Raw genomic sequence first — 19627 nt, 5'->3', positions numbered from 1 at the left:
CAGAGAAATACACTCTGGATGTTTTTGCGTAATAGGCACACGCGCAATACCCCAACCCCAACTCTAGATGTGGCATGGTTCATATTATCAAACATCACTGACTTTAAACTAACAACAGTGATTCACGTAAAAGCCAGTGACTAACGTTAATATCTGTAAACGCCACGAAACACTAGACGAGTCGTTAAGCCCACTCGGGCAGCACTACTTAGAACTCGGCCGCATGATCACGAGCGGCATCAATGGGCATTTAAACACATAAGCAGCTAAGCGCGCAAAGTACTTACATAGCGGCACTGCCACTCTGCGGTTTGGCGCGGCTAACTCGGACCAATCTGGTATGCCCAAACAAACACGCTGACATGTTTGGGACGTCTGTACGACTGTGATACAGGCAAACCAGATGGCCTACTAGGACAGGACCTTTTATTAGGAACATCCATGGCAAGAACACGGGGAAACCATAGCAAAGTGTGCTAAACTATTTTTTTCTCACGAGAATTCCAGCAAATGCTTTTTATGGTACCTTAATGTTAGCTGTGATTATTAACATGCTACATGACGAAAAGGTTGCGAATATTATTTTAAACACATGTTTTGGTGATTCTAGGAATTTATACTATGTTTGAAAAATATTTCTGATGTAATGCTCGCCATATGTGTAAAAACTGAGAAAAGACTTTTTCAAAATACAGGTTTTGCCTCAATGTAACCATGGCAACATCTGGATCTAACCTGTATGCTAATTGATAGACACGCCCATGGCTCTCTCTTTTTTGTATATATGTAGAAACTCAATGTAGATGCAAATGTAGTGAACAAGGCGGCAACGCCGAAACGCGTCTAAGCAGATACTGATCGAATAAATCGAGTTTGGATTCAGATTCATGGTGTCAGCGCCTTCTTTAAATCGTACAAGTTTGGCAAGACTGAATATATATATATATATATATATATATATATATATATATATATATATATAGTCCGCACCGATAAATAACGCAGCACTCCTTTTGGCTTAAAAATATTTAATAAAATCGTGACTCTCCTACGTGTTTCGAACACTAGGTTCCTGATCACGGTAGTGTTAACAGAGTCCATTTCTCCTTTTTTATACTCATACACATTAAGGCTTAACATAGTGCATTCTGGGTCTTGTAGTTTGGAATAATTGCATGTTTTTAAATGCAACTTTATTGTCTTGTTATGCCTGCCCAATTATTGATCTCAGTGCCCATCAGACCGCCACTCTAATATGAGCATTATAAGTGTGCGCCCTAAATTTAGATCTTGCGCATACACAGCGCGCGTCTCATGATGTGCCTTCGATTGTCCGATTCCTGGTATTTGCAGTCTCGGGTTGTTCGGTCAACACATATGCTCATTAATGGACTGAGTGTCATTGTGGGATAAAGTAGTTTTATTTAAAGAGGTATTTCGTCAGCTGTCTCCTAAATTAGATTAGAGTGGGTACTGACTGATATGCAGATGTTGTTCCAGATCCTGGATGCATTGGTGGGTGAAGCCTACTACTCTACTTCTTCTCCAGACTGATGGTGTCCTGGTCACAGAAGTTTGGGATGGCTACCAGAGATGGTGAGTGTATCAGCCAGATTGGAAGGGGTGCCGGTTGTGATGGACTTTTAGAAGATGCAACTGGTTTTGAAGACAGGGCTGGCCAGCAAGGGGAGCCAGAAAAAATCCGTAAGTGTCAGGGTGATGTGGTCATTTTACTTCAAGCCCTGAATGAGATGTGCGGCATAGGAGATTGCCAATGGGGATGCAGGGGGAGGGGCAGTATGTAGTATGGGAGGCTATGGATCAAGGCTTTTCCACAAGGCAGGTGAACTAATATTTAAACAACAGTTCTCAAGTTGCTTTGTGGCAGGAATGGGTCCACTTTCATTTGAAGACCAAGCTGGTTCCAGGCAGTCTTGGTTTTCTTGCTGATATTTTATAAGAGTGTGTTGGCGTCATGCAAAAGCAGAACAAGTGAGCTAGTCACATTTTTCAGGTCTGAAGTGTCTTCAGGAACTACGCAGCCACCTCAGCCTGCACAAACCTTGTGATTATCCCACCTATTTCCACCCAATGATGCACTGGATATAGTATAGTCACTTACACTCTCATACCAGTAAATGCTTTTTTCCTGTCCTGCAACCTCTGTCTCTTTGCTATTGCTGGGAGTATGAGGAAACCACAGTGCTTAATGCTCCATATTGCGTAAATCCTTTTGGGCACCAGCTTAATGTGTCTTCCCTGAGCATCTCATACTGCAGGATTATGCCTGCCCTCTTATTACCTGTTGTTGCTTTTCTCATCGGAAGGCGATAATCTTTCAGCTGAAGAGGTCTCCCATATTAGGATCGATAGATTCAGTTATACTTGGCCAACAAGGATCTTCATATTTGGTACTCTTTTTGCATTCTCAGATCTTTCCAATCTCTTCTTTATCAGTCTTCATTCTTCTGTTAGTACACTCATGGAAATCACAGCTTCTTTTGTTAGTTTCTCGCTGTTTGTTAACAAACTCCTCCACCCTGCCATTTTAGTGCCTACTTTCTACATGGCTTCTTCAGGTGCAAACTTAAGGCCTGATTCCCAAGGGACCTCTGCACTCATGGCGGAGGCCCCTCAGTCGTGGGGGAGTATCTCCACTCTGGGTGGAATCTCTGCAATAAGAATTCTCATTGCAGAAACTCCACCCATGTGTGGAGACTCTCCCATGACTGCAGGATCTCTACCAGGAGTGCAAAAGACCTTTGTGAATCAAGCCCTTAGTTGCCCTCTCATCTATCTTCTCATGCAGTCACATTGGGTACTCCAAAAAGAAATCCTCCCACTGTATGAGGCCGTCCATAGAGACACTGTCATCTGCATTGGAGATCCAAGCACCATGTTCTTCCTGGTAGAGGTATCCCTGGTGGCTACCCTATGTTTGCTTTAAAAATGGCCCCTACTTTATCCAGTTCAAATATTGGTCAGTCCAGTATGAATGGGCAGCTCTCTCATGTTTCTCTCTAATGCCTCAGAGACCTAGATCATCGTCATTCCAATATGGTGGTTGCCCACACCCCTTACCTGAGTGGAGATAACCCACCTTCACGGTGCAGGTGCATCAGGCGGAGAAACATCCCAAACCCCTCCATCACCACACTTCAGCTTCACATACTTCATTTGGTTCCAAACTAGCTGGGAATACTTTCCTGGGCTACCTAATGAGCCTAAGAATGTGCTGCTTTCTCAAAACTTTTCCTCCTTTACCACAGTTTGATACTTGCAAGAGCCTCCTGCTAGTATTTCAGTTCAACTTTGGATAAGTCAAAGTCAGCTGCCACTACCTTGTGTTTGGTCAGAACCTATTTGATCTAATTACAGGAGGCTCAGTGTTCTAAGAACCACAGTCACCATCGGGGTAGAGAGAATTCCAACATCCATCACCAACTTATGCCGTCCAGTCCTCGCGCCTTCTTTTGGGCAGCCACAAAAGAAATCAGCAGCAGCACATAGTTCAGGCGAGGATTGCCATTCTGGAGCTGGCATGGCGATATCCTTTGCAGTCCATGGAAGTGCTTTAAAGTGGCTGCAAAATAGTGAGTGTTATGCACACCCCCAAATGCATAAGTAAATAAGAAAACATCTTCATTATCCATCACCCTGCAGTTTGGTTTGATAGTAATATACCCAACCAAAGACAGATAAACCTGATCGTAAAATCTTGACATTATGGTGTAAACCACACCTGCATTATCACCCCAGCACTAACCATCAGCTTTAAAGTTTTCCTTGTGCATTTCAGGTAGTACTATGCTAGCTGCCTTCAGAAGGCTTTTGTATTGAAACCAGAGTCTATCACAAACTTACAGGAAGCCTGTGTGGTGTTGACATCAATTTAGAAGCAAGTCCTAATGGATGAAGGTCGCACCTATATTGCTGTACAGATCTGATAGAGAGTTCTAGCTGCAGATTCCTTATCTTAGAATTATCCACCGGTGTCAGACTGGATCTGTAAATTTATCCATGAGCAGTAACCCTGCGCGCTGGTAGGTGGTGTCTTTCGTCTCCACATGGCGTCATCCGAGCCAGAAGTGACATGCACGGAACCTATATAGGTGCCACCCCGGCATGCTCATGTCAGCTCTTTTCTTTCCACGCCAGTCAATGCAAATCCACAGAAGAGCTACCCCCAGTCACTTTTTGACTGAACTTTTTCGACCTTTTGTTGAAGAAATGTTTAGACATTGTCTCCTGGTGTGGCAGGGATGTCTACAGTTTTAAGCACGGTGGAGCCTATCACCGGGAAAGGTCGGTGATGAATCCAAGACCTGCATCGATTGTCAAGCCATGCACCCCAAGGCCTTGAGGGGCAGTCCCTCAGGTTCCTTGCGACTCGATGAGCCAGCAATAATCCTTGAAGTTGGATTCATCCAGTCGTTCGGGTAAGTCTCACAAAAAGAGGAAGAACTAGAACTGAAGTTCTAGTTTTTCTTCTTTTTGTGGGCCTCTGTCCATCAAAGTCATCCAATGAGACAAAGTAACGTCGGCTTTAAGGCCTGACTCCGCGGTTGAGCCTGAGCCTTGGCTGGTTCCATGTCTCCCCGAGTTTCCTGGAGCTGGAGTGACCCCGCACAACTCTGTGAGTTTTATGAAGCCATGCACGTCATATTTGTGTGGCCTTCACTATTGGCAGGCCCTCGAGCCCTGGCGGTTTGAGAGGGGCCTCTGCTGGCTTTCCACCTGCCAGTTCACTCTCAGCACCAGTAAGGCCATTGGATCTATGGACGCATATGGACCGATGGCGGTCGAGCCACCTCAACCTTCTCCGGCACTGGTCCTACTGCCAAACGGAGGTGCCGCCCCTATTCTTATCCCTCAGTGACACAGAGCCAGTTGCAGACTATGACTGGAGGCATTCCATCAAGCCTGAACCCTATTCCTATGGGCTAGGACATGGTGAAGATTAGGAGGGCCCACTGTACCCTTATGATTACCAGCCCCCTAGACTCCAATAAGGACAACTGGTGGGAGGATTTGGCAGATTTATCAACAAAGAGAGAGATAGGGAGAGGCGCGAACACTCTTAGTCCCCAAGAATTAACAGAAAATAACAACAAAGAGTGTTCCTTTTCAGATAGGATGGAGGTATGCACGGAGCACAAGGAGTCAACAAAGCCCATTTGGTTTGTTTTTAAAGCCCTCACTCACCGACCTGGTCGGTGACTTGCTTCATCATCGGGCCCCACAGGGTGTGACCGAATGTCACACCGGTGTGCTGCGACGCCAGAATTACTGCGGAGCTGGTCTTGTGAGGATGGAGGGGCTATGTGATAGGTAACGTGAAAAGTGTGAAGAGTGGTGGTTTAAAATTGCCTTGTATGTATCAAAAATTATTTAATAGGTGATCATTAAGGACAAAGTTAAAAAATGTGATGGTAGACAAGGCCAACTAATTGGATGGTCTTGTACCAATAACATTAAGTGAAAGTGTAGTTGGTCAACATGTTTCAGCCGGTGTGGTCTATTAACCTGGCATTCGTCAGGACCTAGAGTGTAAACCCCGGCGGTCTGGGCACGCTAAGGCCCATCCAACCGTAGGCCTTGAAAGTGAAAAATCGTGTCTGTGAAGTAAAAAAGAGGAGGGCTCCACCAGCCAAAGGCGGGAAGCAAACAGCCTCAAGTCTCTGAAATTCAGAGACAAAAATTAAAACCTGTGAAGATAAAAGGTACAGACAAACATAAAGAGAGACAAACAAGAAGTTAAATTGTTTGTCAATAGGCTCACAGATTACAGCCTGTGACTTGTGCTCAGAGTGCCAGGGGGTGCACAACTCATACAAACTAGCAGAGGTGCGTGGCTCTGCCTGTGGTCAAGACTTGAAAGTTTATAGCTAAGCCTTTAGTAGTGACTGAACAGTCTCACGTGTGGACTATTAAACTTGCCAACAGTGCAAGTGAGCATGGGGGGTTGTGGTGGTGAAAGAGGGGGGGAATAGCAGTGTGATAGGCATTCACACACAACTCTATCACTCGGGCGATCAATGGGCCAAAGGCCGGTGACCACTCAACAAAAAACTTTGAGGGTGAGAAGGGAAAGTTCTCACTTCACAGGGGATGATATTACACCCCATAGACCACGGGAGGGGGGGGACAGCGCTTTTTGGCACATCCTAAAGTAAGAGGAGACAAGGGATAGAACAAGGGACAAACACTGTCAATGTGCTGCAAAGAGTACTTAGCTCGTATAGTCTGTAGCGGTCGCGGTGTCACTCACGCCCACTACGCCAGTCTCCCGTTGATACACCTGATCAGCCCTCGGAACCGGGTCTCGCCGATCCAGGCTTGAGGAGTACGAGCCGTTTTATGGGAAAGGGTAGGTTACGCTGCGACTGCGCTTCCGGGTTGGGAGGCGTGTGTGGTGCGCATGCCCCATAATTGATGGAGTAGAACGTAAACACACTAGGGAGAAGCGTACCCACTTCCGGGTCGGAAGGTTTGTAGTGCGCATGCGTAGGCAAGGTTCAGTTTCATGGAACAAATGCATAAACAGACTCGGATGGGCATAGATATAAGTGAAAGAGGCAATGCACAGGTTATATTTGGTGGAAGGCATGAGGAACTGAGTCTGAGTTTATTTAAAGACAACGCTTCCGGGTTGGGAGGCGTGTGTGGTGCGGATGCGCAATAATTGATGGAGTAGAACGTAAACAGACTAGAGAGAAGCGTACCCACTTCCGGGTCGGAATGTTTGTAGTGCGCATGCGTAGGCAAAGTTCAGTTTCATGGAACAAATGAATAAACAGACTCGGATGGGCATAGATATAAGTTCATGGAGTGAGGGAGGCAATGCACAGGTTATATTTAGTGGAAGGCATGAGGAACTGAGTCTGAGTTTATTTAAGGACAGAGGCCCAGGGTATGTCGTCATTGAGGCCATTTGTATGAGTCCCCAAGCAGTATACCCACCGCTGTTCCTTTTCAAACAGTCTGTCTGTAATGTTAGAACCTCCAGTGATTTGTTCAATCACAGTCCATCTAAGATCGTTCGTGGTGTGATTGTTCAGTAAGAAGTGATCGCTCATTTTGGTAGTTACCTTCTTACACCTGATATTGCTCCTATGCTCGCATATCCTCTGTTTTACTTTTCTGGTTGTCATTCCAACGTACCGAAGAGAACAAGGGCATGTGACAAGGTAGACAACATTTGTGGAATTGCAGTTGGTATGTGCTTTTTGGTACCATGTTTTCCCCGGTTCTAAGTCTAGAGATTTGGAGGAAGCGGTCAGGTGACAGACGGAGCAATTGGCGCACGGAAAGTGGCCTGTAACTTTAGGAAGATTCCACGCATTAGTGAAGTGATGCTTCTTGTTGGAGGGACTGTCAGTTGTCTAGGTCTCGTGTGAACGAGAGCGTCTTTCAGACTGTGTCCCTTTTTGAACGAAAACAGAGGTTTTTGCCAATCTTTGTTCGTGCTTGTGATGATTTTCCAGTTTTTATTTATGAATTTCTTCATCAGGTTGGATAGAGCACTATAAGTGGTCACACACGTCAGTGGCGTTTCCATCGTTGTTTTCGTGACCGGTTCAAGGAGGGCTTCTCGAGGTTGGTTTCGTGCTCGTTTAAAACCTTTTTGGAGAATGTGATTGGGGTAGCCTCTTTGTGTCAGCTTGGCTGTCAGATCGGATGATTGGGTCTTGAAATCATCTAGACTACTACAATTTCGTCGGATTCTTAAGTATTGCCCATAGGGTAAATTCTCCCTCAACGGGCGGGGATGGAAACTGGTGAACTGCAATAAGTTGTTTTTAGCAGTGGCCTTGTAATGGGTTTTAGTAGTCAGTGTGGTACCACTGTTCGAAATTACCACATCAAGAAAGACCACCTCCGTGGTGCTCACTGTGTGGGTAAATTTCAAATATCTACTGATGGTGTTGATCCACCCCAAGAATTCCATCAGACGTTCCATGCTGCCTTTCCAAATTAGCAGCACGTCGTCTATGAATCTTCTCCAAAAGGTGATGTTCCTTGCAAACGGATTATTAATGGACTGGATGTTTTGAGCCTCAAAGTCTGATACATACAACCCCGCCACGCTGGGCGCAAACGTGCTGCCCATCGAGGTACCAGAGCACTGCAGGAATAGCTGGCCTTTGTAAGCAAAGAAATTTTCTTTAAGTGCGATGGTGGCGCACTGTAGTATGAATTCCTTGGGGGTGTTGTATTCCCATGTGACAGAATTGAGAGCTGTTCCGAGTACCTTTATTGTTTCATCTTGAGGGATACTGGTGTACAAGCTCTCTATATCTAGAGTTGCTAGAATGATGGTATTAGGCTCAAAAGTGATAGTCTGTAATTCATATAGAAGATTCTTTGTGTCCTTTAAGTATGTGGGGGTGTTCTGGACAATCGGTTTTAGAAACTGGTCACAGAAGGTGGATAAGGGTTCTAGTAGAGACCCAATCCCTGACACTATGGGGCGGCCAGGTGGTGGCAGCCTGTTTTTATGAGTCTTTGGAAGTGTGTAAAAGTACGGGATGACATTCTTACTGGTGGATAGGTAGTCCGCCTCATTTTTGGATAGGTGGCCATTCCCTTCAGCTTCCTTAACCAAGTTGGTGATACGGTTTTGTAGATCAGGAGAAGGGTCTACGGTAAGTGGAGTGTAATTATTGGTATCATTCAGTAATCCCTCACAAACTTTGTCATAATCCGTGGTGTTTTGAATGACGATACCACCGCCTTTGTCGGCAGGTTTTATAGTAATCGCATTGTTGTTATTTAATTTCTCCAATGCCTGATATTCCTCAGTACTGAAATTCCCATAGGTCTCTGGTTCAGAACTGGTTTCCAGGTCCCGGAACACTGCTTGTTCGAAAGCTGTGATGGCAGCAGGTACCGTTTGTGGTGGGGGTACAAATGTTGATTTTAATCTCAATGCAGTATCCCCTTTTCGCAGGTCTGGTTTGATAGTAATATACCCAACCAAAGACAGATAAACCTGATCGTAAAATCTTGACATTATGGTGTAAACCACACCTGCATTATCACCCCAGCACTAACCATCAGCTTTAAAGTTTTCCTTGTGCATTTCAGGTAGTACTATGCTAGCTGCCTTCAGAAGGCTTTTGTATTGAAACCAGAGTCTATCACAAACTTACAGGAAGCCTGTGTGGTGTTGACATCAATTTAGAAGCAAGTCCTAATGGATGAAGGTCGCACCTATATTGCTGTACAGATCTGATAGAGAGTTCTAGCTGCAGATTCCTTATCTTAGAATTATCCACTGGTGTCAGACTGGATCTGTAAATTTATCCATGAGCAGTAACCCTGCGCGCTGGTAGGTGGTGTCTTTCGGCTCCACATGGCGTCATCCGAGCCAGAAGTGACATGCACGGCATGCTCATGTCAGCTCTTTTCTTTCCACGCCAGTCAATGCAAATCCACAGAAGAGCTACCCCCAGTCACTTTTTGACTGAACTTTTTCGACCTTTTGTTGAAGAAATGTTTAGACATTGTCTCCTGGTGTGGCAGGGATGTCTACAGTTTTAAGCACGGTGGAGCCTATCACCGGGAAAGGTCGGTGATGAATCCAAGACCTGCATCGACTGTCACGCCATGCACCCCAAGGCCTTGAGGGGCAGTCCCTCAGGTTCCTTGCGACTCGATGAGCCAGCAATAATCCTTGAAGTTGGATTCATCCAGTCGTTCGGGTAAGTCTCACAAAAAGAGGAAGAACTAGAACTGAAGTTCTAGTTTTTCTTCTTTTTGTGGGCCTCTGTCCATCAAAGTCATCCAATGAGACAAAGTAACGTCGGCTTTAAGGCCTGACTCCGCGGTTGAGCCTGAGCCTTGGCTGGTTCCATGTCTCCCCGAGTTTCCTGGAGCTGGAGTGACCCCGCACAACTCTGTGAGTTTTATGAAGCCATGCACGTCATATTTGTGTGGCCTTCACTATTGGCAGGCCCTCGAGCCCTGGCGGTTTGAGAGGGGCCTCTGCTGGCTTTCCACCTGCCAGTTCACTCTCAGCACCAGTAAGGCCATTGGATCTATGGACGCATATGGACCGATGGCGGTCGAGCCACCTCAACCTTCTCCGGCACTGGTCCTACTGCCAAACGGAGGTGCCGCCCCTATTCTTATCCCTCAGTGACACAGAGCCAGTTGCAGACTATGACTGGAGGCATTCCATCAAGCCTGAACCCTATTCCTATGGGCTAGGACATGGTGAAGATTAGGAGGGCCCACTGTACCCTTATGATTACCAGCCCCCTAGACTCCAATAAGGACAACTGGTGGGAGGATTTGGCAGATGCCAGTGGACTAAAGACCTCCCTGGATACCGGCTTGGTCTTTCCAGGGCTCAAGGACATGCTCTTTGATGGCTCCCGTCTCTTCGGAGTCAAGCTAGACTCAGCGCTAGAACGCTTTAAGGAAAGGAGAGCTATGGCTAGGTCCTTAGCCCTTTCCATGGCCTCTTGCCAGCCCAAGTCTACTTTTCCCTCCTTTTCTAGCCACGGAAGGGGCTTCCAACAATGTCTCTACCCACCAAACCACCATGGCATGCAAGCTTCCCTTGTGACCGAGGATGCAGTATTCACAGACTCCGTGGGTCAGGTATTCAGAGGTCGGGCCATTCCACCACTCTCCCAGCAGCCGCAGCCGCAGCCGCAGCCTCCAAGCCTCTTTAGTTTGCTCTCCGACCAATATGGACTCCCAGTGGGAGACAAGATACAACATCACCTGCACCACTGGAGATCGATACCTTCTGACCACTAGGTTCTCCAGGTTGCCCCAAGGGGCTACTCCCTCCCCTTATTGACTACCCCTCTAACCATGTCACCCATTTGCTGCAGGCTGACAGAGGACCATATCTCCTTACTAAGTGGTGGCTCTCTTGGCCGAGGGAGCCATAAAGAAAGTGCCAGCGACAGAAGTTGGTCATGGTTGCTATTCAGACTACTGTCTGGTGCCCAAGATGAACGGAGATCTTTGTTCTATCCTAGACCTGTGCCCCTCAATTTCTTCCTGAAAAAAGGAGAAAATCAAAGTTCTCAAGCTTACTCAAGTCCTGTCTGCCCTAGACATGGAAGACTGGATGGTAACGCTGGACTTGCACAATGCATACTTCCACATCCTCGTCGTGCCAGCCCACAGATGTTACCTGCGGTTCACAGTAGGTCACAAGCACTTTCAGTTCACTGTGCTCCCCTTTGGCCCAAGGTGATGGCAGTGGTTGCAGCTCATCAGCATAAATCAAGGGTGGTAGTCTTCCCCATCGCGACTACTTGCTGTTGAAGGCAGGCTCATCCCATGCAGTCATCTCCCACCTCCAGACCCAAGCGGACCTCCTGCATTCTCTGGGGTTCACAATCAACATGGCAAAGTCACATCTGAACCCTTCTCAGACGCTCCCTTTTTATTGGAGCTGTTCTGGGCACTGCAGTTACCCTTTGTCAAGAGGCCCTGTTTCTCTGGACATGACTGGAATGTGAGGGCATTTCCCTGGTGGTTAAACACCTGGCAGGATCTCTAAATGCCAGAGCAGACAAACTCATCCAGAGATGCCTAGATGTTCACGAATGCCGTATCTAACCGGAGGTGGTGCAAGGTCTCTTTCAGCAGTCATGAGAACCTTGGTTAAATCTGTTCTCTGCTGATGAGAACAAGCAATGTGAACAGTTATGCGTGCTGGAGTTTACAAGGCGGCTCTCGCTTAGAAACACTTTTCGTCTTCAGTGGAGCTCAGGCCTCTTTTACGCCTTCCTACCCATGCCATTCCTGCTCAGAATTTTCTCCTTGAAGTTCTTGGCTGGGCTCGGAGAGTCTGGTATCACGGGCGGTTGAGCATATCCATTATACCTCCGATCAGGTTGCCCCTTTGGGAGGAACTTCCATCGCAGCAGCAGGGGAGGGTTCGCCACCTGAACCTGTCAATGCCCCATTGTCTTTGACAGGTATCGCGAATCATCTGTCAAAGAATGTGAGAGAATCAGACAAATGTTTACAAGTGGAAAAATTGGCCTTGCCTGCATCAAAAACCTGTGCAACTTGATAAATTCTGGCCATCAACATCGAACAAAATGAACTTGGAGATGTTCACACACCAATACATTGTTGATGCTTCAGTGAGCACTGAAATTCCAATTAGTGGAATGATTGTCAAAGAGGAGTTGGTGCATGCAGACATATATTGAAAAGGTACTGGCCATATTGTTCAAGAACTTAAGAGCAAATTAGAGGAAGGTGACCTTCGTGTTGTGCCACGTTAAGTGGGCTGTTTCAAATGGTTCCAATCAAGTATTTGTACTGTCAAATGACCCAGATGTTATTGTGCTACTTAGATTTGTTGCAATATTCATTAGTCAAGGATTGTCAGAGTTATGGATACATTATGGCACAGGCGAGAAAAGACACTTAATCCAGTTTCATATTCTGTACAAGAAACTTGACCCAGAGATGCCCAGTGTTCTTATCAAGGCACATAATCTTACGGGTGATGAAACTATGAGCAAAATTGGAACAAAGCTTGTAGCTTTAACTGCTGAACCTGGGAAGTTTCTAAAAGGATTTATTGAGACAGAAGAAGACTGTGACTTTGAAGATGCAGTAGAAATACCTTGTGAGTGTGTGGAAAAGGAGGTCTGACTGTCACACCTTTGTTGTTCTTTGGTGCGGTGAGTTCAAGAGATCAGAACTACCCTGTGACCTTCCACTGAAGTCATATTGTTTGCATGGACACATTTTAAAGAACGTGCTACTTGATCAGATGTGTAAATGTTTTGAATCATGAATATGCAGAGAAAGATCCATGTGAATTTGGTTGGGAAGATAATGATGGGGTGCTAAAACCTATGAAATGTCTAAAGCCTCTACTCACAGAACTTACACATACATGTACTTGCTACAAAAATATATCCCCAAACCTGGTTTGTACCTTAAGTTCTTTATGTCTTTTGTATACACCTAGTATACTTGCTTCTACTTTATGCCACCCCATGTCCCCCACTACCTTTCGCAAGATAGTGATTATTCTCCCCCAATATGCATTCAGGGCAGGACAGTTGCACATCATATGTAACAACTCAGCGTCATGCTCGGGGCATCTAGGACAATGTGGTAGGAGAGTAAGAAAAATGGCATGCAGTCAATGGGGGGTCAAGTACGCTCTTTGCGTGATCATGTATTGAATGAACTTAAAACAAGAGTTACGGGAGGCATGTTTTGGGTATTCCAATACTGTTACCAATGCCTTATCAGACAATGGCCTATCAATACCCTGTTCCCAGTTGGTAAGTGTTGCGGCGTGGAGGTTTGGACAGTGAGCACGTATGCCACAGTAGAACCATCTAATTAAGTTGCTGCCAGTACCCATAAGATACATTAGATGGACCAGCTCATGAGTATCGGGTTCTCTACCCTGAGGTGCCCAATAATTTTTGACATAGCGTGTCCAGCTCGCATAGGTCATAGATAGTGAGTCGGTGACACCCCTGCCATTTATAAAATCAGTGTGTGTGAGTAACGTTTTATCACCAAATAGGTCCCCTATTGTTGTCACTCCTGACTGCGTCCATGGGTCCAATCTTCGGGTGGTAAGTGGACCTGAAGTAGTTGGAATGCCAAGTAAGGGAATATTTGACGTATATGCCGGGAGAGTATTTGTGTATTTCAATGCTTGTTTCCAGTAGATAATGGCAGTCCTAAGAAGAGTTCCAGCTGTGTGAGGTAATGTGCCGCTCGGAGAGAGCAGTCTGTGTAATGTACTTTGATCTAGCATTCGCTCTGAATATGCTATTTCCTGTAAGTTACGACCAGTTATCCAGAATGAGAGCCATTGTAGCTGAGAAGCTAAGCAATATGCATAGAAATCCGGGGCTCCCATTCCCCCGGCGTCAGACGGAAGTAGTAGCTTTGCCAGACTCAGGCGCCTTCGGCCTGAAGCCCAGATTAAGGAGATCAGGAGTGTGTTTAGGGATATGAATACAGTTCTTGTGATAACCACTGGGAGATTAACAAAGTAATACAAAAGTTGCAGGAGCATGACCATTTTGGAAATTGCCAACCGTCCCAAAGCAACACTTTTCATAAATGAGGCCCACAATGTTCAATACAAACCTGCACCATTCGTTCCACCACCTTCCATTCTTTGAACAAATGTATTCCAATACATTCTTAGCACACTAAATTCCCAGGGCATATTATGATCTGCACTATTACAGCACCTTAGACCACAATCTGTGAAAGAATCTATATTCTACCAACGTAAACCTATCATTGTACGGCTGCTTTTTAACTTTAAGACAGAAGTTCCGACAGACTGCCTCAGTCGTGCGCATCATTATTGTTTTAAGCCTCCTCTCCACTTCCCCATGTGCTCTACCACACTAATGCACTGATGCCAACAAACGATAACTTACTGTCACTCGCTCTGTTCCTCGACATCCCCACACTCGACAGTGATCTCAACCTAACTGAGCACCTTTTTTGAGACTATATTTTCCCAGTGGCTGGAGAAACATAGGAAAACCATTGTCTCAATTTTGACCTCTAAATCCCCTCTTGCTCCATATTTTTCTACAGTCACCTCTGCCACTTCCCCGACCTCTCATATTCTCCTGATACTATTCTCATCCCCTTCCCCATAATGCTGTCTTTTTGTTTTGAAACAGCCATATTGGTTCAAATACTGAACCAACATGTCAATCAAGAGGGTATTAAGATTCTCAATGTTAGCGGTGCAAAAATATCAATCTAGTTATATGAAGCCGAAGTGTGTTGATTTTCAAATTCTCTCACTATGCTCTTCCCTCCAATTATATCTGTTTGATTATGATGCATTTTATTTTGCGATTCACTTTGATAATTATGGTTTGTGAGGGATAGCCAATGACAGTTGATTTTGCTCATGATTAAAGCGTCTTGACTAAGGTCACAGTTGAAGAGTCAGGAGAAAAACTCAGTCACTCATTCCCACTTAGAAATTCATAATCTTGTCCCAAATTAAGCACCACAATTGACGGTTTGGTAAGAGAGTGAGCAGCCAACTGGGAAGCAGTAGAAGTATGTGGAGCTCTGCCATTGGCCTAAAAAGCTACAGAGTCTGCTTCGGGAACAAACGATCACTGAGTTGGACCAATTATGGAGGAAAGAGAATTCTATGTGAAAGCCACATTGCTATCATTTCTGACTAACAGCTTCCAAGAAATCCAGCTAATAATAAGTGATCTTCTCACTCCCTGCCCTTTAACTGGATTTCTCTACATAGAGAGGAGTGACAGTGACAGTCCTTCCAAGGCACCATCAAGGTCAGTCATTCTAGACAAGCAATCAATCATATCATTTGTAAAGCGCACTACTCACCCATGAGGGTCTCAAGGCGCTGGGGTGGGGAATGCTGCTACTGCTCGAAAAGCCAGGTTTTGAGGAGTTTTCTGAAGGTCAGCAGGTCTTGGGTCTGCCGTAGGTGGATGGGGAAGGTGTTCCAGGTCTTGGCGGGAAGGTTGGAGAACGATCTGCCGCCGGAGGTTGCTCTTCGGAAGCGGGGGACTGTGGCGAGGGCGAGGTTGGCGGAGCGTAGCTGGCGGGTGGCGGTGTAGAAGCTGAGTCGTCTGTTGAGGTACATTGGTCTGGTGTTGTGGAGTGCCTTGTGTGCGTGGGTGAGGAGCTTGAAGGTTATCCTCTTGTTGACCGAGAGCCAGTGCAGGTCTCTCAGGTGGGGTGTGATGTGGCTGCGGCGAGGGATGTCAAGGATCAGGCATGCAGAGGCATTCTGGATGCGTTGGAGTAGTCTAAGGAGTTTGGACGAGGATCCTGCGTAAAGGGTATTTCCGTAGTCCAACCTGCTGCTAAAGAGGGCCTGGGTGACCGTTCGTCTCGTTTCAGTGGGGATCCACTTGTAGATCCTGCGGAGCATGCGGAGGGTGTTGAAGCAGGATGAGGAGACGGCGTTGACCTGTTTAGTCATGGAGAGGGTGGAGTCGAGGATGATCCCTAGGTTGCGTGCGTGGTTGGTGGGTGTTGGGGCGGTTCCCAGTGCGGTCGGCCACTAAGAGTCATCCCAGGCCGAAGGGGTGGATCCGAGGATTAGGACCTCCGTCTTGTCCGAGTTCAGCTTCAGTCGGCTGTTCCTCATCCATTTGTGCTCTACACACCATAAGGAACACTTAAAGAAAAGCGATGCACTGCACCAGGGATAGAATAGGGTTATAATTAAGGCCCCCCGTTTTCCACTTTTACGGATTTTTACAGATAAACACAGACAGAAACCCATTTATTTTCCTGTCAATATTTATTTTTAAACATGGATAAAAACGGAAATTTGATTATTTTTTTTTGTGATTCTAAATGCTGTCAGTCAGGGTTGGCAAGCAAATGGCTGTTCAGATTGACAGTAAAGGGGGATAGAAAATTAAAGGAATTTTAGTAAAAAAGGCTTAGACAGTAGTAGATATGAACCAGGTTGATATTAATTATGTGTAGGTTTTCATGTAAGTGCATTGATTTATCATCTGTGGGTTTTCATATAATTAAAACCTAATTTATCCGTTAAATAAATAAGGACATAAACTAGTTTCAGCTTAATTTTTCTACAAAACCCAAAATAAATATGGATAAATACAGATAAAATGTGCCCCCAAAAATATGGATAAATACAGATGGAAAAGTAAAAAAAAAAAAATACCATAAAACCAGGAGCCCTAGTTATAATCTGTACAAAAACATTTGCCTCAAACCTGCTTCCTCCTCTTCTGTTGCAAATTCTGGAAGTTTCCGTATGAGCCTCGAGGGTTCTTGGTAGTCTGGGCCAAGTGGGAATATTCTGTCATAGGTGGAGTTGGACTCCTGTTCACTAGGTGAAGAGGAGCGGTTGTGGTTGTGGTTGAACATGCTGGACTCACTTGGTAGCGAGAGACTGACAGTCAATTCATCATCTAGCATACGTCGAGAAGCCTGAAAGACAGGAGACAGGAAGTGCATGTCAGAGGAGTGTTGGCATATCCACCATGGTGTTAGCTGCCCCTCCATTTGCAGGGGGGGTGGTGGGGAGGGGGTCGCCATTTCCTTTCTTTTCCCTAATATTGTTTTCTATGCTCACCTTGATGGTCCAAGTCAATGTGCCATTATAATTTATTTACTGTATGTTACACTCTTAACCATATATATTTCCAGAGATTTTCAAAAAGAACAAATAAATAGAGAAAATACATGATAAGGACCAGTAAAAAGAAAAAGGAAAAAAGGTGCATCTGTCCCCTAGTATAGAAATGGACAAGTGTGTAAAGAGTAAGGTGCTTGGCAAAGAATGTTGCGTAGCTTGTATTTAAAGACTGACAGATCTAGAGGACTACAAAAATAATCTTAAAGCTAGAGCGTGATGCTGAACACATGGAGCTGAAAGACAGGGAGATGAAAAAACCTGGACAAACCTAAACCCCAGTTGGAAAGAGTGGGAAAAAAGTGAACATGCATTAAAAGTTGTGCAAGAGGGCAAAATTGGTAAAAAGAGGAGATACACAAGGAAGATGGAATTTTATATGTGTAGTGGAATTATGGGTGATATGTAGGGAAAAAATAAAATAGAGATAGGACCAATCAAAAGTAATGAACAATCATGAATGAGGAAGACAGCCTGAGTCAAAGGTTCTGTAAAATGTACCTGTCACTTATGTTGAGCAGTGTGGACGGTAAAAGTAAGAAAAATATTACATTGTAAATTGAAGAAGCTGGAGTAATAAAAGCAATTGGAGTGAGCAGAATGTGTGGATAAGTTGTGAAGTAGAGGGGGGCAAGAATGAAGATCACCTCCCACTTTGAAGTCTTAATGTCACCAACCCTTGCACAAGTACATATGAATAGTTGTTCTGAGCAGAAGAGAATGATTTTGATCATGTTCTGCATACAAATGGGAGGTGAACTCAAAAGATGAGAGCAGTGATGCCATTATGAAAGTGAGACCCTTCGACGGAGTCTACAGAGATAAAGAAAAAGTGTAGTCACAATGAGGAAAATTATTTTTTCCAAGGAAGCGAGTATGACTTATTAGAAAAGAGTGTACGTAATAGGTGAAGCAACAATGTGGAAGACAGGATCCGCTACACTAGTAAATGCAGATGAATGATCAACAATATCCCCTAATAAAGCAATAAATAAACCATCATGGAGGATGAGCATATCTTAGACAAATTGTATAAAAAATGTACATTCATGAAGGAGCGCAGCCTCTGTATTGATTTCAAAGTGGGTGAAGTGTTATTTTTAAGACTACTTTTTACTGATTTTCATATAATAATTTGGGAAATGGCGACATGCCATTTTAACGGGACAAAAATCTAGGGGGCTAAATTATCAGGTAAACAAAAAGAGATGTTCAAGACAATTGAAGACAAAAGCCCAGAAGTGTCCACAAGTAGGTGACAGTGTTTGGGTTAGAGCAAGCATTAGTGTAATATTTAGGTTAAGACATACAAACAAGGTAACGATGTGTGTCAGCTCAAGGGTACACATTAGACTAAGGGAGAGTGTTAGTTTGAGGGTTAAGATTAAAGTACAGAGTAGGAATTGTATTCAGTTATGAGCAAGGCACAAAAGGGTTACAGTTGAGATAGCTTAGACCCTAAAGTTTAGAGTTGGGATAAAGGTAATCTGAAAGAAAAAAGAGAGGTTTAGGATTATGCATAAACATGGGGAAGCTATGGGACTACGGAATAATGGGGAAAAAAGACATTCAAGATAAAAGTCAAATTTCCCGAAATTATGGTCTGGGATTTTTTAGAAAAATTAGGGACATAATCAAGAAATGTTCAACCTCAGACTAATTTCCAAGTGATTATTACCCCCGAATAAATCACATGAGCCAGATGACAGCCCTTGGTAAATTACAAGAGTGGAGAGGACCCATTGTACTATTGTTTTACTGCTTTGCTGTCAAATAGCGCTAAAATAAGGGTCGAACTGACAATGTCTATATGAATCAGTCCAGTGACGTAGGAAGGAAGGTGCAGTGGGTGTGGACCGCCTCAAGTGTCCTCACTCAGAGGGGGTGACAAAATGGCAAGAATGTGTTTTAAAAAACACACAATGTTGCCATTTTGTCAAGCTGGGGGTGACCAGAAATGGTCTTCACCGGGTACCTCCTGACCTTGCTACGCCACTGAATCAGTCCAAGTCTCATCACCTTCCAACATAATCATGCAATCTACACCAGCCTCTCTGAATATTGCATATTTTCTTACCGTCAATGTCCAGAAATAGTCTCCCTGAACCATCAAAAAATGTCTATGGTGACTACACAATTTGGCTTAGATTCTCTTTTAAGTTCATGCAAATATTTCTGTGTACTTGGAGGTTGTAATAATCATCCCTATCACTTTTACTGAATTTGCCTATGCCTATCAATTTCCTAAAACCTTTCCATCTAAAAGCACATTTTAAGATGGTTGTGCACGTAGAAAAACATAGGGGCTTCTCAATAATTTTTTTGTATCTGACATAAAATGGCGGCCCCATACAACCGTGGAAAAAAGGTGTCCCTCTGTCCACTTTATGCTATATTTGACATAGAGACCGTGCGTGCTTGCACTTTTCACAGAACAATCAATTGTCAGGATCCCTGGCCCTTCAGATTCCTCAG

At 44.8% G+C, this 19627-nt stretch overlaps 1 protein-coding gene across 1 annotated transcript in view; it reads right to left on the bottom strand.

The window, feature by feature from the left end:
• DDR2 (discoidin domain receptor tyrosine kinase 2) overlaps nt 1–19627 on the bottom strand; it is a 631189-nt gene that overhangs the window by 166051 nt on the left and 445511 nt on the right. Inside the window, exon 11 of the mRNA XM_086964525.1 lies at nt 16731–16947. Within this exon, the coding sequence (XP_086820651.1) occupies nt 16731–16947 (217 nt within the window). The remainder of the gene's footprint in view (nt 1–16730; nt 16948–19627) is intronic.

Source organism: Lissotriton vulgaris, chromosome 1_1, assembly GCF_964263255.1.
Source record: "Lissotriton vulgaris chromosome 1_1, aLisVul1.2, whole genome shotgun sequence".
Lineage (NCBI taxonomy): Eukaryota > Metazoa > Chordata > Amphibia > Caudata > Salamandridae > Lissotriton > Lissotriton vulgaris.
Note: the sequence above shows the minus strand (reverse complement) of the source record. Positions and strands in the feature narration are given on the sequence as shown.